The 22382-nt window shown below is 41.9% G+C and overlaps 1 protein-coding gene, 1 non-coding gene and 1 pseudogene across 2 annotated transcripts in view; 2 read left to right on the top strand and 1 right to left on the bottom strand.

The window, feature by feature from the left end:
* The first annotated feature begins 9678 nt into the window (after positions 1-9678).
* On the top strand, positions 9679-9806 carry LOC130030871 (small nucleolar RNA SNORA31). The gene has a single exon (XR_008793539.1). It is a non-coding gene; the product is annotated as a small nucleolar RNA SNORA31 (small nucleolar RNA).
* A 4286-nt stretch (positions 9807-14092) lies between these two features.
* Positions 14093-14210, top strand: LOC130030883 (uncharacterized; annotated as a pseudogene).
* Positions 14211-21097: 6887 nt separating this feature from the next.
* Positions 21098-22382, bottom strand: part of LOC130030647 (inhibitor of carbonic anhydrase-like) — a 36501-nt gene continuing 35216 nt past the window's right edge. The window contains exon 17 of the mRNA XM_056122001.1: positions 21098-21657. Within this exon, the coding sequence (XP_055977976.1) occupies positions 21623-21657 (35 nt within the window). The 3' untranslated portion in view covers positions 21098-21622. The remainder of the gene's footprint in view (positions 21658-22382) is intronic.

Genomic DNA, 22382 nt, shown 5'->3' with positions numbered 1-22382 from the left:
TTTACCTATTTTCAGCACACAGTTCAGTTCTTATCCATCATTTCCAACATTGGTCACAGTGGTCCCTTCTCTGTCCCAAATGCCTTCTTCCCCAACACTTGAGGCAGGCTTCCAACTATGGACCAATCTTTCTGGCCCTTATTTTTACTGTTCCTGAGTCTTATTGTCACATTATGTTTTCTTATATCCTACAAATGAGTGCAGTCATTCTATGTCAGTCCCTCTCATTCTACTTATTTCACTCAACATGGTACTCTCCAGGTCCATTCATTTATAAGCAAATTCCATAACTTCATTTTTCTAATAGCTGAGTGGTGCATTTCTTAGAACTGGTGTTAGGTCAGCCTTAAGGGGTATGACAGTGGCCATCTGTTTGCGATTGCTACATGTTGCTCAGGGCTAGCCATTCAATAGCACTCTGAATAATCTTCAAAATGCTAGGAATTTATATTCCTGTTACCAAGGGGAAATGGAAGCTAGGAATAGATATGCAACCTGCCGAGCATCAGGTAGCTTCCAAAAGCCCTAGGATTTAATCCAGGAGTCACTGACTGCTGCTTCATACCCAGTTTATTCCACAGATTGCTCATGAAAATGTTCAGATGTGTGAATAAGAGTACCTGAATAGCTGTCCCACGGAGAAAAAAAGTTGTTGCCAGGATCTGTCTGTTATATTTTCTGTGATGCTTTGTGTAGGATCTAACAGAAAGCTTGTGGGGCTAAGGACTGGACTTGAAATAGCATGCAAACAGAGTTTAAGGACAAAAAACTTTTTTTGTCATACCCAGTAGTGCTCAGGGGACCATATATGGGACTGAATCTGAGTTAGTTGCATGCAAGGCAAATCATACCTTCTCAGATATCCTTCAGGCTGATTTAGACCCCTTAGCTAAGGAATTTCCTAAACCTAAAAGAACTGCAAAAGCTTTTTGAAAACTATAATGCCTACATAGACTAGTAGATCTTTATGAGATTGCACACATGCTGGTAGGAACCTCAAAATGGATGCAGGAAGCAAGATGGCCAACTCCTAAAGGCCAGTTTCTCAGCCTTCATCTCGGAGACCAGAAAGGCTCCCCATAAATCAGTTAAACTTTGAGAACCTTTTCCTAGTCTTCCCTGCCCACACATTGGGCCATTAAACAAATGTGCAAACAGCAACAACATCTCCAGCAGAATCTAAAGTCCCTTTTGTGTGGCATTAAGGATTCCATACTATGAATCAGATGAGCTAGCCTACACCAGCTGCCCTCTTTGTAAACAGGTTAACCCCTGAGATTAGTTGATTCATAACAAGAGAAAAACAGTTCGGGAAGCCTCTGGTTTGACTTAATTTATAACTATGGCTGAGCACTTTCTTTTTCCTTCTTTTTCTTGCTTTTTGGGTCACACCCTGCGATGCACAGGTGTTACTCCTGGCTTTGCACTCAGGAATTACTCCTGGCAGTGCTCAGGGGACCATATGGGATGCTGGGAATCAAACCCCGGATCAGTCGCATGCAAGGCAAATGCCCTACCTAAGCTCCAGCCCTAGCTGAGCACTTTCAAAGGACCCTGGAGCAAGATTGTAAAATTTCACCAAGCTATTATCTTTGCAGCTGCAACAGCAATAAGGTCAGAGATTCCCAAACCTGCCAGGTTACAGACCCTAGGGTTCATCATCAGAAGTCTGGCTCAAAGATCAATACCTCTCTTTAGTAATGGAAAACGATGATCCTCAATGTTTCTGTACAAATTCTTCTCAAATACTTCCTCCAAAGGAAGGCCTTCGTATGGACCCCTCCTGTAGGAGAGGAGACTCAGACAATCATGTTTACTGGTAAGAGTGAATTTAAATTTTGAAGTTTAGTTGATAACATACTATGACTTTGACCTTGAACCCCACCATGATAGCACTACAAACCTCTCAGAGTAAAAAGGTCCATATAGTGTGGTGCTCTGTCTCGGGGAGAATTTGAGGACATTCAAGCAACACTCCAAGGTTTCTGATCCAACTCCCATGAATCTCAGTCCAGTGCACAAACCAGCAGCCCAGTGCTCCATGCAGTAAGGACATCATTACAGTGCTGCTTGGGGCCATTACCACCTTGGCAATGCTTGAGTGTGTATGTGAGAGCCACACCCAATGTGTTCAGGGGACCCTGTGGCATAAGGAATTAACCTCAGCCCTCCGCATACACTCCAGACCTTTGAGCTATCTCTATTATAGGTCCCAGAGCAATTTTTTTTTAAATCTCAGCTTGTCCAAATAACTCCAGTAACTTCTACTGAAAAACATTCCTTTTTGCTACATGAAACCAATAGCCCAAACAATCTATCAGATAGAGATCTCCCTTCTACATTAAAAGCTGTTGACTGAAATAACCACTAATGTGGGGTGACTTCAGAGTTTATGAAAAGAAAATTTATTTAAGAGCCAAAACTGAGAACTCAGGGATCCTAGGGTAGAGAGAAATTAACCCCTTTAAGAGACTGACCTTGCAAAAATGTATAGTCGAAATGAAATCTGCACTTGTATGTTCATTGCTGCACTGTTTACAGTAGCCAGAATCTGGAAAAAACTGAGTGCCCAAGAACAGACGACTGGTTAAAGAAACTTTGGTACATCTACACTATGGAATACTATGCAGCTGTTAGAAAAGATGAAGTCATGGGATTTGTATGTAAGTGGATCAATATGGAAAGTATCATGTTAAGTGAAATGAGTCAGAAAGAAAGGGACAGACATAGAAAGACTGCACTTATCTGTGGAATATAAAGTAACAGAATGGTAGATTAACACCCAAGAGTAGTAGAAATAAGGACCAGGAGCTCTGTTCCACATCTTAGAAACTGGCCTTGAAAACTGGGGGAAAAGGCAGCTCAGATAGAGAAGGGAACACCAAGTAAAGGGTGTTTGGAAGATCCACTCAAGATGGGAGATGCGTGCTGAAAGTAGACTATAGACTGAACACGATGGCCAGTCAATACCTCTATTGCAAACCACAACACCCAAAAGGAGAGAGACAGCAAAAGGGAATGCCCTGTCACAGAGGCAGGGTGGGGTGGAGGTCGGGGTAGTGGGAGGGATATTGGGTTCATTGGTGGTGGAGAATGGGGACTGGTGGAGAGATGACTACCCAATCACTGTATGCCTGAAACGCAAGCATGAAATTTTGTAAGTCTACAACTGTACCTTATGGTGTATTTCTAATAAAAATAGAAAAAAAAAGAGAGACTGACCTCTCTTCACAGATAGGTAAGTTACATACAGAGAAAGAATTATAATTGTTCTCTAGAAGGTGAGATATCTACCTTTGACATTTCCAGTTAACTGAAAGAGGTTGGTCCCTGGCATTCTTAGTTATTTGATCAATAAGGACTGCTCACGACTTCAGGGCAATTCCTTTACCTTAGAATTGGTCAGCACTGTCTGGGAATATGTAAGGCCCAGAAGTTATCTGAATCTCAGATTCTAGTTGGAGTTCATTCTGCTTCTGAAAAATCGTAACCCCTGTGGTCATATTCCTGCCATCCTGATATACTTACAAGATGGCAGCAATCTGCTCTTGAATCAGAAAATTTGGGTGAAAAAAAATACTCCTGTAAATAATAGTTGGGGCTATGGGCAATCCAAGATGGCTGCTCTGTTCTTGCCCACTTCCTGAAAAACAACCTTTGTATGATTTTTGCTTTCCTTCACTACCATGGTGCCTCTTAGATCAATCGAACTATGAATTGGCACTAATAAGGTAGTACCAAATTGCAAAATTTGTGTACTGGCAATGTCTAAACTGCCATTCCGTAATCCTGGAAAAACTACTTTTGTCCCCAGAGATCTCAGACCTCTTCCCTTTGGCCCATTTGAACACCTGCAACTGGACTTCATTCAACTGCCACTTAGTCTGGGTCGTCAGTATATTCTTTTAGTCCCAGGAGCACTAGGCTCTTCAGTTTTACCAGCCATTTCTCATGAACCCAGATGAAGATGTCAGGATTCAGTTATCACCAAAAGATGACTAAGTAACAAAATTCACAAATAATTTTGCAAGGGGGGCTGGGAGACAGTACAGTGGGGAAGGTACTTGCCTTGTATGTGGCTGACCTGGGTTCAATCCCTGGTATTGTATATGGTGCCCCTGAGCTTACCAGGAATAATCCCTGAGCACAAGTCCAGGAATTATCCCTGAGCATCACCAGATGTGGCCCCCAAAACCTTTAAAGATAATAATAATTTTGCAAGGAAATTGAACAGTGCCTTCAAGTAAGGTGCCACAACACAGTGGAGACCGTTTAGCATGAATCCAAAGTTTTAGGTTCTAACCTTCCCTTCCCAATTGGGCAGATGATCAATATTAAGAAAAAAAAAAGACCTTCACGCCCTAGCGAGGTCACGAGTTGCCCCCCACGAGCGGCTCTCTGTCATGGCCATGGCTCTAGAGCCACAGAAACCAGTTTTATAATTATCTGACTCTCGGCAGAAATACTTTCAGGCTTAATAAGTAAAAATATCAGAAATCCAAAATCGCGCGGCCGCTGTTGCGGCTGCACAACATCGTTTGGTTCTTGTAACCTGCTGTAGAAAACAAATTATTTCACAATGCCTTTTCAGCAGGTCTGATTTGGGGGTGTAACCTCTAAATAACAATGGTGCATCTTTTGTCAAAACAATGAATCTAATCAAAGTAGGTAAAGTGTTAACTAGAATTCATCTGCCTCACAGGCATTGGGAGGGGTGGGAGGGAGGTATATTGGGGTTCTTGGTGGTGAAAAATAAGTACTGGTGAAGGAAAATGTGTTTGATCATTGCATGACCAAGACTTAAACCTGAAAGCCTTGTAACTTTTACCACAGTGATTCAATAAACAAATAAATTAAAATTTAAAAATTTAAAAAAAAAGATCAGGATGGAGGGTGTGTCTCAGGTTGTGGAGCACATACGTCCCATGTGCAAGGCCCTGGCTTTCGTCCCCATCACAGCATGGCCCCCCTGAAGAGTGTGGTCCGACAAAAATAGCAACAATAAAAAGTCACATGTGGCCACAAAAATCTATAAAACTTCTTGGGATTTTTTCTATTCTCTCATCTTAGTACTAATGAGACCTGACCCTATTTAACTTTCTTTTCTTTCTTTCTTTTTTTTTTTTTTTGCTTTTTGGGTCACACCTGGCGATGACAGGGGTTACTCCTGGTTCATACACTCAGGAATCACTCCTGGCAGTGCTCGGGGAACCATATGGGACGCTGGGAATCGAACCTGGATTGGCCGTGTGCAAGGCAAAGGCCCTACTCGCTGTGTTATTGCTCCAGCCCCAACCCTATTTAGCTTTCAAGATCATGCAAGATTGGGTGCATTTTGGGTGGTACGGCCATAGACAATTTTTGCTATTTTCATCACCCTCAATCATCAGTCCAGGTTGAAAGACCTAATGGGATTCTCAAACTTAAAATTTGTATATATGTCTAAGCAGCTCAATTTCCTGGGTACAAGTTTTCATATGCTCATGGTGCCTGTTTTGGGCAATTCACTCCACTTGATATAGTCACTGGGAGACCCATGTCTACTGGTATCCAGCATTCTGCAGATCTTCAATTGGTTCATAGTAGAACAACCAACTACCTGTGTCTAAAATATTTTTGTGTTCAAGCATAGTTTGTATCACTTGTATCACTTGTCATCCTGTTATTCATTGATTTGCTTGAGCAGGTGCCAGTAATGTCTCCATTCATCCTTGTCGAGTGTTAGTGTAGCCCAATGGCATCTGCTCGCTCCAGGAACAGAAAAAGCCTCAAACTGTTCGTTCAGTAGTTGTTTTTGTATATGTAATTTTATTTATTGAATCACCATGAGAGCAGTTACAAAGCTTTCAGGTTTAAGTCTCAGTCATACAATGAAACACCTGTACCTTCAACCGTATCCATTCTCCACCACTAAAAACCCCAGTAAACACCAAACCCACACGCTCCCCCTACCTGTGGGGCAGATGATTTCCAAATTACTCTCTCTCTACTTTGATTACATTCAGTATTTTGACACCAGACCCACCATTATTATTTGGGATTTTACCCCAACAATCAGATTTGCTGAAAAGGCAACAGTAGACAATTTGTTTTCTATTGCTGTTTATGAATAACATATGATGTTGTGCGGCTGCAGTAATGGCCACGTGATTTTGAAATTTTGAAATTTTAACAATTAAATATGGAGGGATTTCTTGCCAAAACCTGCTGGGTTCTAAGATTTGTTCCTGAGTCTCTGGGATCATGATCGTTAAGCAGCTTGATCAGGAGCCAGAGAGGCTATTCGTGGGCGGAGACTTGGGGTCTTGTTAAGAAGGGGAGGAAAGGGCCAGCTCCACACCCATCCCATGAGGCCCCACGTGTCTCGTCCAAACCTAACTGTCCAATGGCCTCTGGAGGGTGGCAGCCACCGAACTGCCAAGGGAGAGCAGGTGGAGGGACAGCACCCTTTCCCCCATGGGGTGGCCCGATGACAGTAATCTACTGCGGGGTCCAGAAGTACTTCTGCCTAAAACTGCTGGGTTCCAAGATTTGTTTCTGAGTCTCTGGGATCATGGCCATTAAGCAGCTTGATCAGGAGCCAGAGAGGTCATTCGTGGATGGCAACTCGGGGTCTCATTGGGGCAGGGAGGAAAAGGCCAGCTTCGCCCCCATCCTGTGAGGCTCCATGTGTCTTCTCATGGAGGGTCCAAACCTGACTATCCAGTGGCCTCTGGAGGATGACGGTCACTGGGCCGCCAGGGGTAGCATGCCAAGGCATGAAACCAATTCCCACCTGGGATGGCCCAGCGCCAGTAACCTACTGCAGGGACCAGACGCATTTCTGCCAAAAGCTGTTGAGTTTCAAGATTTGTTTCTGAGTCTCTGGGATCATGGCCATTAAGTGGCTTGATCAGGAGCCAGAGAGGCCGTTTGTTGGCGGTGACTCGGGGTCTCATTGGGACGGGGAGGAAAGGGACGGCTCCACCCCCATCCCTTGAGGTTCCATGTGTCTCGTCACTGCAGGCACAAACCTGATGCATTTCTGCCAAAAGCCATTGGGTTTCGAGATTTGTTTCTGAGTCTCTGGGATCATGGCCGTTAAGCAGTTCCATCAGGAACCAGAGAAGCCATGCTTTCAATTATATAGCTGAGCCAGAGGTGGTTTGTGGGTGTGTCTCCCACATACCTAATTTTTGGCCATTTACTTTCTTGGTAAACTTTGCCTCAAGTTTTTGGGGTCTGGCCAAAGGCACAGTAGCAATTTTGGGGTATCTGGAACTTTGAAGGCACCATGAGGCTGCTGATGGACTCGCCTCACAGGTACAGATTGACCTGCTGGCAGCACCATATCCCCATTCAGGATTTTGAAGAAGTCTGACCATCTCGTAGGTGGGTGGCAACACATCCTTTTGATGTCTCATGGAATCCAATCAGTAACAGCTCCAATCCAGCGGTCATCTCTAAATTGCATTACGTGTCTGGCCCTTCTGATTTTTGACGCTTTCACAAACAAGAGCGCATCCCTGATTCTTGATCATCATTATCCGGAGGTCAGAACTCCGGATTACTTCTCTCACTTGAGTGAAATGTGATATTATAAGCATAGCTCTTTTGATTCCTCTTTGGGATACCCGAAAAATGTTCTCATCCTGTTTTCGTAGGGCCCAGGTCTCTGAGGTGTATGTCAGTGCAGGAAGAATGGTGAAGTCGAAAAGATGTGCCCAGAGCCGGAGGTTCTTCGTCCTCTTTACAACTTCTACACTCTTGAAGGCGTTCCATGCCACTCTCTTCCTCCCGCACAGTTCTGGCACCAAGTCGTTCCTCATGTTGAGTTCTTGACCCAGGTACACATCTGCATTCGGAGATGTTTGTTCCGTTGAGAGCAAATGGAATGTCAGGGACTAGTTTATTTTTCATGAACATTGTCTTGGTGAGATTCAGCTGCAGTCTGACCTTTCCACACTCACGGTCGAAGTCGGTCAGCATTTATGTCAATGGGACTCAGAAACAGTTTTGGCATGCTAAAAAAAAACCTTCTTAGATCCCAATTCATAGGATCCTATTAGTCTACATAGTCTAGAGGCTATTTACTTGCTGATTTGGAAGAGTTGTCCAAGAAAGATAACCCTTTAAGGTCCAGTAGGAAGGACTTTAGCATGAACCTCAAACTACTGACACTACTGCAAAAGTAGAATGCAGAAAGTCTTGGACACCCATCTCCCAGCTAAGGAAGTCTCTACTTGATCACTGGCCCTGCACAAATATTAGAGATAGCAGATATCCACTTAGATTGTTTCCTCCCAAGTCACCAACTCAAGACTTCATGTTTTAACAGAACATGAAATCCTCTTTCCTTTCTCTGACATTGGCCTAAAAAGATAACACCCTCCTCTGTATGTTCCAGCAAAGTGGTAACTTTTCTGATTGCTAATTTTTTTATCATACAAGAAAGTTCTAAGACTGCCCTGTGACTAATTTGTGACTAAATTCTTTTTTTACTAAATTTTTTCTTTTGTTTTTGGACTACACCCAGCAATTTTCAGGGGTTACCCCTGGCTCTGTACTCAGGGATCACTCTTGGTAGACTTGCAAGTCAAGGCCCCTACCCACTGTACTGTCATTTCAGCCCCAATTTCTTCTCTTTCTAAAGTCACTACAATTGACTTCCCCATAGAATTATTTCATTGTATTAAACTTCTAGGCTAAAACTATGATACTATAAACTATGATCCTTAAAATCTCTGGCCAAACCCAGCTGTGTGGGACTTTATGACTGGGAGCTCTGGATTCAATGAGACCAAGAACAGGGATCCTTCACTTGTATCCCACTGTCTTCAGCAACTCAGCAATCACACCCATAAGCCACCTCTGGCTGGTGCCAGATAAACTCATCATCGACCACCATCCAGAGTTTCATGTCCTTTTCTCCCGGAAGGGAGCATAACATGACATTCACCATGACCATGCCGCCGAACCCCGTATCAGGCTGTTTCACTCAGGGCACCCCAGAGGAGGGCGGGTGAGAGCCCTCCCCACCCCAAGGGACCCAACCCTAGCAGCCAAAAACCTCCAGAACTCAACCTCTGCAATGCTCACAGCCACTTTCCAAATACTCAGGCCAAGCCTGACCCATGAATGAAACCTATTCCTGGACCGCGCAGCCAACACTTCATATGACACACTCTACCCATACTCCAACAGTACTATACCACATTGATTGGGCTTAAAGTAGGAGGTAACCAATCTTAGAGGGAAATATTTTTTTATTACAGATATATATGTATATCTATATATATATGTACACACACACATATATATAAGCATACAAGTCTCAACTTTTAACAACATGTTAGTGATCTCTATAGAAGGGCATATTGGTCCCTGGGTGAAATACAACAATCTTTTTTGGAGCATTTTCAGCACTTTTTCATGACAAACACAACATTTGGCTTAAATATGTGACTTCATCAGTAGGATTTTTCTCTGACTTATTTTATTTGTTTGTATTTTACTTGGGGACCATAGCTCTGAAATCCTCTCCAAACATTGGTAATAATCTTGATAATAGTTACAAAAGGGGCAATTGTTTAAAAGGAGACAGTAGACCCAAAACAGAGTCAGTTGTGCTAAACACCATCTCATAAAAACAATTTTCTCAATTTAATTGCAGTTCCAGTTCCTTCCAAGAGTGGTATTTTAAATCAATCAAAGTGTTGATCAGTTTGCTCTTGTTCTTTTGGTTTGCACTAGGATGTGAAAGGAAAAGAATCCCAGCGCTTTCTGTCTGTCTCTGTGGTATCCAGGTTGAATTTTTAAAAATTTTTTAAATCAAACTAAAATTTTCTCATCAACACAATTTGGGTAACCTTCCTGATAAGACCCCCTTGCTTTTTTCTTAAGTAAAAGTAACATTTCCACAACAATGGGTTATTTTGCTAATGTCTCACCTATCCCCCCCCCCCGCCCCCCTCTGTATGCCTGTAAAGACCTTCTACTTTTATATGACTTCTTAGGGTAACTTTTTATATGACATATTGTTCATGCAGTGCTACTGCTGCCTATTTAAGAAAAAACTAACTGGAAATCTGCCCACCAGGAGGCAAACTCAATGCCTGGGACTCTGAATTCAATGTGGCAATCTGTCTTCAACATTCTGTGACACGCTTTCAGGGAATGTAGCATTTCATTTCTTCCCAGGTCACTTTAGGAATTTACCTTCCTATTTCTCTTTCACCAAGACAAGTCCAGTCCTGAGATCTCCAGGTGGGTTCATGACAAGTGGTTGATTGAGCAGAGTCTAGTGCTCCTGGGGTCAAACAAACAAACCACTGATCCCTCCACCACCCCCACAGCAAATGCCATTATTTAATGTCCCTGCTCTCCGTGGGAAGAGAAGAGCAAAATCCACCTGGTTTATCAGCTGTCCCAAAGTAAACCTTTGCTTTATACAGTTTTGTAGGCTGTCACTGTTGACTTCTACTATAAAAGTATCTTTCCCTTTTAGTAGCTCCTAATGTTCCCACAGACCTTTCACAAAAAGACGAACAACTTTTCTGTATGTGTAATTTAACAAGACTTAATAGTGCTACATGTAGCACCTGCCTAAAAACAGGTTAACTAGCCTGTACGTAAAAATCACTAACGGGGCCAGAGCAATAGCACAGAGGGTATGGCCTCTGCCTTGCATGTGGCTGACCAAGGTTTGATCCCTGGCATCCCATATGATCCCCCAGCACTGCCAGGAGTAATTCCTGAGTGAAGAGCCAGGAGTATCCCCAGAGAATCGCTTGGTGTGACCCAAAAAGAAAAAAAAAGCACTAACCCAGAGATATGACTACACAAAAGTGTGTGTATTATGAGTTTGATATTACCAATATGAGGGTTCCAGAACTGTATTAATGATCAAGGGAATCCATTAATATTCCAAATATGTGTCCTCTAAGAAAATACAAACAGCTGAAAGAAAAGAGGGATTTTGTTGGTAAGAAAACAACTTACGGTGGAATGTATGTTCACCAGCAGATGCTGGAGAAGTGTCAAAGAGAAGTAAGGGTCTGCTTTATGCACTTCAGAGACAGTTGGCATAACAGTTTACACATACTCTAGTAGTTTTTCAGAAAATTCAAATATGGTGGTGCCTTAATGCCTCTTTTGCAAACCACAGCACCCAAAAGGAGAGAGAGAACAAAAGAGAATGCCCTACCACAGAGGCAGGGTGGGATGGGGGGGTTGGGGGGTGGGAGGGATACTGGGATCAGTGGTGGTGGAGAATGGGCACTGGTGGAGGGATGGGTACTCAATCATTGTATAACTGAAACCCCAGCACAAAAAGTCTACAACTGTACCTCATGGTGTTTCACTAATAAATTTTTTTTAAAAAAAACCACAAATATGGTGGCGAGGGAGAATGAAAACAATACATAATTGAGGAACATGAAAAGAACATACCAGATGTACAGAAAATGGTGGCAAAACATCACTGGAACTGTGTATGGTAGTATGAAGAGGGTTTTAGTCTTTAGTATGAAGAGCAAGAAGGCTAGAGGTTAAAATGGATTCTACTGTGCAGTCTCCACTGGCACGGGTACTGCCTGCCCAGCCAGGGACTTGGAGTCCATATTAGCACAAAAGTTTTCTTAAAGGTCAACTTTGACACAATCAGAGCCAAAGGAGAGCAAGGAGCAGTTTTTCTCACAGAGAGATTGTCACACCATCCAAATTATTAATCTCAGACTAGTCGGTGCTTCAGCTTTTCCTAACTCCAATGTGCATTTCTCCATTTCAAGGAAGAAAGAGATGAAATGAAGTTGCAAAAAGTTTTGACATGTTATAATATGATCACTAATTATCTGCTCTGGTGATTTTTTTGGGTTTGTTTCTATGTTTTTAGGACACATCTGGTAGTACTCAGGACTTACTCCTGGCTCTCTGTTCAGAGACCACAGAGGTGGTGGTGCTCAGGGGAATGAATGTGGTACCACAAATTAAACCCACATCAGCCATATGAAAGAAAAGAACCTTAACGCCTGGGCTCTCTCTCTCTCTAGCCCAGGTAAAGCAAAATTACATCTTTAAAGCTGAATGGTCTTGCGGGGGGGCGGGGGGGAGGAAGGGCACAGGTAAAGGGATATACCTGATATACCTAATAACCTTTCACGATCTGCATTACAAACCATAAGGCCCAAAAGGAGAGAGAGAGAGAGAGAGAGAGAGAGAGAGAGAGAGAGAGAGAGAAGAAAAGTGCCTGCCACAGAGGACATGTGGGACAGGGTGGGGGGTGGTTGGGAGACTGGGACCACTGGTGGTGGGAAAAGTACACTGGTGAAAGGATGGGTGTTGGAACATTATATGACTCAAATCCAAACATGAACAACTTTGTAAATGTGTGTATTACACTGATTCAATTTTAAAAAACTGTATGGCTTTTGTTATTTCACAGATTTGGTGACAGGCATGAGATGTGAGATGAACTTCAGACAGCTTTCAGATATAACAATGAGAAGCACAGGCATGGTACCTAAGTGAATGCCACCTTTGACATTCACTGTTTTCCTCCCCATTTCTGAAGACAAGGGGTGGGTTTCTCCAGAGTAGGAGTAGGAGTCCCATTTTCATTGCCTTATCGGTTCAAGGTAAGTGGGTCATCTTGAGCTGGCTGACAGTTCTCCCAAGAACAAGTCCCAGTCTCTAGCAAGGCCCACAATTCCCCGCTTGCCTAGAATCAGCTCCCAATGACCATTGCTGAGTCTGCTGGCTTCCTCGCCCATCGTTCCTGGACTTGCAGATGGCTCGTACAGATCTTCCTTTGGAGTCCACAGTAATCATAGTAATATCTTTTAGTTTTTGCTGGTGTCTTAAGGTGCACTTGTTTGTTGTGTGAGTGTGAGTGTGTGTATATGCATGCTTGTGTGTGTGTGTGTGTGCGTGTAAATAGGCCTAAAGATCTAGGTGGGACTGGAGAGATAGTACAATGGGTAGAGCCCTTGCCTTACACGCGGCCAACCCAGGTTCAATTCCCAGCATCCCACATGGTCCTCTACACACTGTCCAGGGTAACCCCTGAGCATTTCTGGGTGTGACCCCAAAACAAAAACAAAACAAGAAATGAGATCTACAAGCCGCTGCAATAGTACAGTGGATAGGGTATTTGCCTTGTACAAGTCTGGCCTAGGTTTGATCCCTGGCACCTCATATGGTCCCCTAAGCACTGCTGGTAGTAATTACTAAGCACAAAGCCAGGAGTAGCCCCTGAGCACCACCAGGTATGGCCTGTAAAAAACAAAAATATAACCAAAAGAATGAGATCTTAACATTCCAGTATCAACCTTATATCAAACATGTTTTTGTGTCTGAAAACTCTTAAGTTCTAAAAGCTATAAATACCTTCAAAATGGGGGACAGGTGGGGAAGATGAACATTTTTTTCATGAAACTTCATTAACAGTACTCTAAATCACAGTGCTTTAATTTTTTTTAAAGGTTGGGAAAAATTCAAATATTTGGAAACTAAGCAGCATACTATTGAACAATCATTGGATCAAAGGCAACATCAAAGAGATAAAAGAATTCCTCGAAATAAACAAGATTGAAGCTATCATCAAAACCCACCAGGACACAGCAAAATCTGTCCTAAGAAGAGTGCTCATAGAAATACAGACATATCAAAAACAAGGAAAAACTTAAATTCACAGTTCCAGAAATTAGAACAAAGGTTAGTGGAACCAATAGTAAATAGAATAAAGGAAATGATAAAATTTAGGGTAAAAATAAAATTATATAGAAATCAAGAAAAAATATAAAAGTTCAGTGAAGCCAACAGCTGGTTTTTTAAAAAATAAAATTACGAGATTGGCAAACTCTTAGCCAGACTCAAAGAAAAAAAGAGAAAATAAAGTAAAAAATGAAATTAAAGAAGTTTTAACAGATACCTCATATATAAAAGATCATAGAGTACTATGAGCAACTTTATGCAACTAATTTGGAGAATTCAGAAGATATGAATGAATGCTCAGAATCTTATAACTTCCAAAACTGAGTCAGGAGGAAATAAAAAGTGGGAATGGACTTATTACCAGTAGGGAAACTGAAACAGGAATACAAAATTTCCCTCAGGCCTCCTGATGCTTACCACAGGCTGTGTTCTTGATACCCGTGTATAGAAAGAGAAGGTACACTAAACCCACCCCATTCATACCTCAGCTCAGGCCTGATTGTGATTGGGAGGCATGGAAAACAAAAGCCCAGGTCTTGACAAATTTACTAAAGAATTCTACTGAATCTTCAAAGAGAACCTATTGGGATAGAAGATGTAATTAAGTGGAAAAGCACTTGCCTTGCACGTGTGAGGCCCTGGCACAGAAAAAATTAAAATGTTAACAAAGAAGACCTATTAACCCATCTTTCTCAAATTCTTAAAACAAACAAATGAATAAATAAACAGTAATTCTTTCTAACATCTTATGTAAAACCAACATTACCCAATACCAAAACCAGAGATATTACTCAAAAGATTACAGGGCCAGAGCGATAATACAGTGGGTAGGGAGTCGACCCCGGTTCCATCCCCAGCATCCCATATGGTCCCCCAAGCACGGCCAGGAGTAATTCCTGAGTGCAGGAATAACACCTGAGCATCGCTGGTTGTGTCAGAAAAAGGAGAAGGAGAAGGAGAAGGAGGAGGAGGAGGAGGAGGAGGAGGAGGAGGAGGAGGAGGAGGAGGAGAAGATTACAGACTAATATTCCTGATGAACAAGATGCAAAGATCCTCAACAAAATCTTAGTGAACTGAATTTTAAAAATAGAATAAAAAGAGTCATACATGAAGTCGGATTCATTCTAGGGACACAAGAATGGTAAAATAATGCCGATCAGTTAATGTGATACACCATATCAACAAAAGGACTGATTAGAATCCTGTCTGGTTCGGAGGCTGGAGAGATAGTACAGTAGGCAGGACTCTTGCCTTGCATGTGACAACCCAGGTTTGATCCACACACGCTACATGGTTCCCTGAGCCCCAACAGGAGTGATCCCTGAGCGCAGAACCAGGGGAATCACTGGCTGTGGCTCCCCTCAAACTAAAAAATAAATAATTAGGTAAAAAATAGAAGAGAAGAACTAAAGCTAAAAGCTGAAAATGAGAAGAAAAACTTTCTTTTCTTTTTAAGTTTAATTTTATTTTTATAAAACTGTTCAAAATAATTTATTACATTCAATATTCCAACACTAATTCCACCACCATTTCACCTTGCCACCACCATTATTTTGAATTTCCTAATCACCATCCAAGCCTGCCCCAATAGGCCCTAAATAATTTATTTTGTATTGATTGTTATGAATAATTTGCTAAAAATGATTTTTAAAAGTTTCCTTAGAAGAAAGCATGTGAAGATTGTTGTATCTCACCCTGGAGTCATTAAGCCTTTGTACTTGATCCCTTGATCACCTGATATTCCATTACTCATCGATTTGCTTGAGCGGGCTCCAGTAACGTCTCCATTCATCCCTGTTGCGTGCTAGTGTAGCCCAATGGCGTCTGCTTGTTCTAGGAACACGAAGAGCCTTAAACCGATCGTTCAGGGTCTTGATGAAGGAGTCTGACCACCTCGTAGGCTTGTAGGTGGGCGGCCACACGATCTTTTTTTTCCCCAGTGATTCAGAGTATATTTTTATTTTTCTGTCTTTATTTTTTTTTTTATTAGTGAAACACCATGAGGTACAGTTATAGACCTACAAATTTGTGTGCTTGGGTTTCAGTTATACAATGATCAAGTACCCATCCCTCCACCAGCGCCCATCCTCCACCACCACGGGTCCCAGCATCCCTTCCCCCCCCCCCGTCCCCCCTCATCCCACCCTGCCTCTGTGGCAGAGCATTCCCCCTTGTTCTCTCTCTCTTCTTTTGGGTCCTGTGTTTTGCAAGAGAGGCATTGAGTAGCAATCATGTTTGGTCTATAGTCTACTTCCAGCATGCTTCTCCCTCCCTGGGAGGATCCTCACAACACCCTTTATTTGGTGCTCTCTTCTCTATCTGAGCTTCCTTTTCCCCTAGCATGTGTGGCTGGCCTCCAAGTCATGGAGCAAAATTCCTGGTACTAATCTCAGCCACTCCTGCGTGTTAGTCTCCCTTTTTGTTGCTTTATGTTCCCCAGATGAATGCAATATTTCTGTCTATCCCGCTCTTTCTGACTCATTTCACTTAACATGACACTTTCCATGTAGTACCACTTGTATGTAAATTGCATGACTTCATCTTTTCTAACAGCTACATAGTACTCCATTGTGTAGATGTACCAAAGTTTCTTTAACCAGTCATCTGTTCTCGGGCACTCAGGTTTTTTCCAGATTCTGGCTATTGTAAAGAGTGCTGCAATGAACAAACAATTGCAGATGTCACTTCGGCCACGCGATCTTTTGACGTCCCGTGGAATCCAGTCAGTAATGGCTCTAGTCCAGCGGTTGTCTTTAAATCTCATTACGTGACCAGTCCATCTGATTTTCGACGCCTTGGAAAACGAGACAGCATCTCTGATTCTCCATCGTCGATGGAGGTTGGAACTCCGGATTCTTTCTCTCATTTGAGTGAAGCATGATACTCTAAGCACAGCTCTTTCGATTCTTCTTTGGGAGACCCGAATAGTGTTCTCATCCTGTTTTCGTGGGGCCCAGGTCTCTAAGGCAAATGTTAGTGCAGGGAGAACGGTGGAGTGGACGAGCTGTGCCTGGAGCTGGAGGTTCTTCGTCCTCTTAGCTATTTCTTCGACGCTCTTGAAGGCATTCCATGCCACTCTCTTCCTCCCGCACACTTCAGGTGCCAGGTTGTTCCTCATGCTGTTCTAGACCTAGGTTGTTCTTGACCTAGGTACACAGTCCCTTGTACGAGAGATTATTAACATGTTTTTACAGGTTGAGCCTTGTGTGCTAATTTTTTTAATCCACCTCAAAGTTGAGAAAGTTATTTGCTATTTCATTACCTTTTGCTGAAATTGATTTTTCCTTAAACCTCATTATTATTATTATAAAATTGATGTAAAATAAAAGTCAGTGTTGGCAGTAGCAAATAACACAACAAAAAGGTTGAGTCAAATTGTTGCTTGTTTAAAGTGAAAAATAAAAAACAACAAATTAAATTTAAATAATAATTTTATAGGGAATGGTAGCAATGGTGTAAGATCTTCCACGAATGTCCATCAAAGAAGGAAAACTTTAAAACAATAATGAAAAATTATAAAACCCAATGTTTTGGAAAAGTTTAATATAATTAATGAAGCCATAGTGAGACTGATTAAGTAAAAAGAAATAAAACACAAATGATTCCTATAGTAAAAGAAAATGTAAATATTTTGATTAAATTTGTAGCAAAATAGACAACTAAAATTTTCCTTTAAAAACATATTTCTGTGTATCCCTGCATTTTGTGAATATCATCATCTCTGGCTTGTAGTTGTGTTTCTATCAACTGATTTTTCTCCACTTGATCACATTTGATCCTTCTTTGCATATCTAATAATGTTTTCATTTAATCATAGATACCACATTGTTGAGTAGTTAGATTTTATTGTCTCCTTTAATGAGTATTAAGGTTTATTTTAGAAAGCAGTTAAGTTACTTGCAGATGAGTTTGATCCTACAAAAGCTAGTTTCACCCTTGGTATTCATAGTCACAATGCAGTTTTAATCTAAAGCTGTTCTAGCTCCACAACCAAGGCATGGCGTTTAGTGAAATCCTTAATGTTCGATGAAGACTTTTCATTCTGGATAGTGGAAATATGAATGATTCCTAGCCCCTCCGAGCCCTGGAAATAGTTCAGTTTATAGGTCTCTCACAATTATTCTTTGATCAGTCTGATTTACTTTAATTTCATTCTACACACTGTATCACTGTATCACTGTCATCCTGTTGGTCATCAAGATACTCGAGCAGGCGCCAGTAACGTCTCCAATTCGTCCCAGTCCTGAGATTTTAGCAGCCTCTTCTTTTTTTTTTTAATTTTATTTTTTTTCCCCTTTATTTTATTTTATTGTTTTTAAAGTTGTAGATTTACAATTTTTTGTGCTTTGGTTTCAATTATACAATGATCAGATACCCATCCCTCCACCAGTGCCCATTTTCCACCACCATGGATAATATCCCTCCCACCCCCATCCCCCCATCCCCCCTGTCTCTGTGGCAGGGCAATCCCCTGTGTTCTCTCTCTCCTTTTGGGTGTTGTGGTCTGCAAAAGAGGCATTGAGTGGCAAACATGTTCAGTCCATAGTCTACTTTCGACATGCATCTCCCCTCCTGGGAGGATCCTCCAAACATACTTTATTTGGTGCTCCCTTCTCTATCTGAACTGCCCTTTCCTCTAGGATACCTGGCTGGCCTCTAAGTTATGGAGTAATCCTCCTGGTGCTGATCTCAGCTATTCTTGGGTATTAATCTCATACTTTGTTACTTTATATCCCCCAGATGAATGCAATCTTTCTATGTCTATCCCTCTCTTTCTGACTCATTTCGCTTAGCATGATACTTTCCATATTGTACCACTTGTATGTAAATTTCATGACTTCATCTTTTCTAAGAGCTACATAGTACTCCATTGTGTAGATGTACCAAAGTTTCTTTAACCAGTCATCTGTTCTTGGGCATTCAGGTTTCTTCCAGTTTCTGGCTATTGTAAAGAGCGCTAGCAGCCTCTTCTTACTCATCTTTCCCAATGGGATTGTATTGGAGGCTCTTTCGGGGTCAGGGGAATGAGACCTATTATTGTTACTGTTTTTGGCATATCAAATACCCCATGGGTAGCTTGCCAGGCTCTGCTGTGCAGGCGGGATACTTTCAGTAGCTTGCTGGATTCTCTGTTATATGTATATATATTTTCCTTCATATATATGATTTGTTGCCTACTATTCTACACAATGAAAATTATTACCATAAGGACTCAAAAAGACAGACAACAAAGCTCTGGGGGGTATATGCTGCAGATTTCTATCCTTTGCAGTACTCACACTTAGATATTCTTAGAATATCACCTTGTCTTGCCTAGGTCATATCTCTGCTTCCTAATCAATTTGATGAACTTTCTTGGGTTACGTTGATATGTACATGAGTTCCAGGCACAGCTGGGTCATCTTGCTGGTTACCTGTTTTCTTTCAAGGATCAATCTACTGTGCTATTACTATTTAATATTTGAAAACTGTAGTGCCATCTTGTCCATTTATTCTTATTAGTGGAAGAAGGGCAAGCCTGGAACTCATGGCTTTTCACAGGTAAAAAACCCATTCCCCAAAATCCAATATCAAATAATATTAAAAATAGGCTTCCAGTCAACATTTCTTGAGGGCTACCATAAACTGTAATAAAAGGGGAAAAATAGCTGATAAAAATTAATGAGAAATCGGGGGTATGGTGCCGTCAGCAGGTCAATCTGTACCTGTGAGGCAAGTGCATCAGCAGCCTGATGGCAATGTCAGACTTTCAGATACCCCAAAATTGCTGCTGTGCCTTTGGTCAGACCCCAAAAACTTGGGGCAAAGTTTACCAAGAAAGTAAATAGCCAAAAGTTAGGTATGGGGGAGACACACCCACAAACCACCTCCAGCTCAGCTATATAATTGGAGGCATGGCTTCTCTCGTTCCTAATTGAACTGCTTAACGGCCATGATCCCAGAGACTCCGAAACAAATCTCGGAAACCAAAGGCTTTTGGTAAAAATGTGTCCTGTTCCTGCAGTAGGTTATTGACGCTGGGCCACTCCAGGTGGGAATAGGTTTCGTGCCTTGGTCTGTTCCCCTTGGAGGCCTGGTGACAGCCATCCTCCAGAGGCCACTGGACAGTCAGGTTTGGGCCTGCAGTGACAAGACATGTGAGGCCTCACCAGATGGAGGTGGTACCGGCTCTTTCCTCCCCATCCCAGCGAGACCCCGAGTCGCCACCTACAAATGGCCTCTCTGGCTCCTGATCAAGCTGCTTAACAGCCATGATCCCAGAGACTCAGAAACAAACCTCGAAACCCAGCCACTTTTGGCAGAAATGCATCTGGACCGCATACAAGGTGGCCACCGCCTCAGAGCTTATTGGGAATCCAGGTATGAGTCAGCGGTGACAGGGCAACTGCAGTCTCATGGGAAGGGGGACAGTACCGGCTCATCCTTCACGCCCTACTGAGGTCATGAATTGCCCCCCACGAGCAGCTCTCTGGCACCGCCATGGCTCTAGAGGCAAAAGGACTTAATTCAGAGCCCAGCAGCTTGCGGCAGAAAAGCTAATGGACCATGCATTAAACTAAGGCGCCATGCCTCCCCGGGAGGGAAAGGTTGTTGTTCCTTTCCGCCTCCCCCCACCCCCCACAGCAGCAAGGTGGCCGCTGCCTCAGAGCTTATAGGAAATCCGGGTATGAGCCAGCGGTGATGGGAACTGCAGTCTCATGGGAAGGGGGGCAGTACCAGCTCGTCCTTCACGCCCTACCGAGGTCACGAGTTGTCCCCCACCAGCGGCTCTCTGGCACGGCCATAACACCAGACACACAGAAACCAATCTTGTAATTATCTGGCTCTTTGCAGAAATCCAAAATCATTATATGATTCTCATAACCAGTTATAGAAAACAAAGTATTTCACAATGCCTTTTCAGCAATTCTGATTGTTTGGGGGGAAATTCTAAACAATAATGGTGGATCTTTTGTTGAAATAATGAATGTAATCAATGTAGAGAAGATTTAAGTGGAAATCATCTGCCTCACAAGCATTGGGAGGAGTGGTGGGGGGGTATATTGGGGTTCTTGGCGGTGAAAAATGAGTACTGGTGAAGGGAGAGGTGTTTGATCATTGTATGACCGAGACTTAAACCTGAAAGCTTAGTAACTTTTCCCACAGTGATTCGATAAATCAATATGAGAAGAAAAATTTAAAAAATAAATAAAATAAATTTTAAAAATTAATGAGAAATTCTTATAGATAATATTTTCTCTAAGTTGGCTGTAAGAGACAGTAGAACTGGATTTTATACTTTTACTACTTTCAATTAATCTGAATAAGAAGTGATTATACGTGAATTTATTCATTTTAAATGTTAAGACATATATCAACAATGTACAAACTCAGGTAGTGGTTATATAACTAACGTAACTGTTAAATATATGGAACTGTACATTATAATGATGGATTTACCATATCAATTATATGTTCATTTCTTAATATAAAGAAAAATAAATGGGCAGGAAAGAGACAGATATTCTTCAGCTATATAAAAATGATATACAGAAGCAAATATACCTAGTCCATTATCATCTTTATTTTGCTGTGTAAATCCTTGACACTGTATATATTGAAGTTTTCTGCTTATTCATCATCATTCAGACTCCTTCAGACAGATTTGTTATTTAAACTTTATTTGATGAATTATTAGATAAGATATAGAATAGGGTTGGAAGTTAAGTCCCTTTTGCAGAATTCCAAAAGTTAGTATGGTTTCATTGATATCAAATTCAGAGGCCCAATTCTCATATAGAGAACTTTCTCCCTCCTCAAATCTAAGAATATTAAGTACAGTTTTATGAGAAGATACAATAATGTTTACTCATTTTACTTTCTACATCAGTTATAGCACAGAATAGGTGCCCCACACTGACAGGTATGACTGACCACATGTTTCAGGCTCTTAATTTCTGTGAAATGTGCAGGCATCCAGAAGTTCTGTGAAGAAACGGCATGAGAGAAAGAGCATCAGACAATGGTGGTGCTTCCTGAACACTATTATCTTCCAATTTTTTGAAAGTTAATTCTGAAAGTAATAAAGATTCTGTCTTGAAAGCAGACTCCCCGCCCCCACGAGCTGCCAACATTGAGACATTCCTACATTTGCTCCCGTCAGCTCCAGTGCACAATATAAGTCAACAAAAACGCTCCCAAGAATATGATTAGCACAGCTCTAATTTCATTTCTCTAATTTATTTTCTTCTGAACCAGCTGTGCTCTTTTAAATACACAATCAATTCCTCCGCCCAACAAGGAGTTAGAAAATGTCTCCTGTAGCATTAACTATGCTTTATTTGCATTCACATTATTTATTACAGTAATATCAAAATCTTTCAAAACTGGTTCTCTATGAGCCTCATGTGAGCCTATGTAATGATGTCACATGCATGTTTTATATACCATTCCCTACATTGCCATTGAGAGATAGAGAAGTAAAGGCAGGCAGAACCATGGCAGGCTCATAAAGAATCCAGGAGAAGCTAGGCCTAGGTTTCAGTTCCAGAATTCCTGGAATGGAGCACAGAAACCTGGAATTGTGTCATGAATTCCCCGAAGTGAGACAGCCATGGAGAGGTCAACTAAGGGTTACCGATCAGATGCAGGTAGGGAAGCCCCCTCTATACAACCCTTATGTAACTCTTATGCAATCCTTGTGTAACTCC

Source organism: Sorex fumeus, unplaced genomic scaffold, assembly GCF_029834395.1.
Source record: "Sorex fumeus unplaced genomic scaffold, SorFum_2.1 ptg000044l, whole genome shotgun sequence".
NCBI lineage: Eukaryota > Metazoa > Chordata > Mammalia > Eulipotyphla > Soricidae > Sorex > Sorex fumeus.
This window is presented reverse-complemented; position numbering and strand designations above follow the sequence as displayed.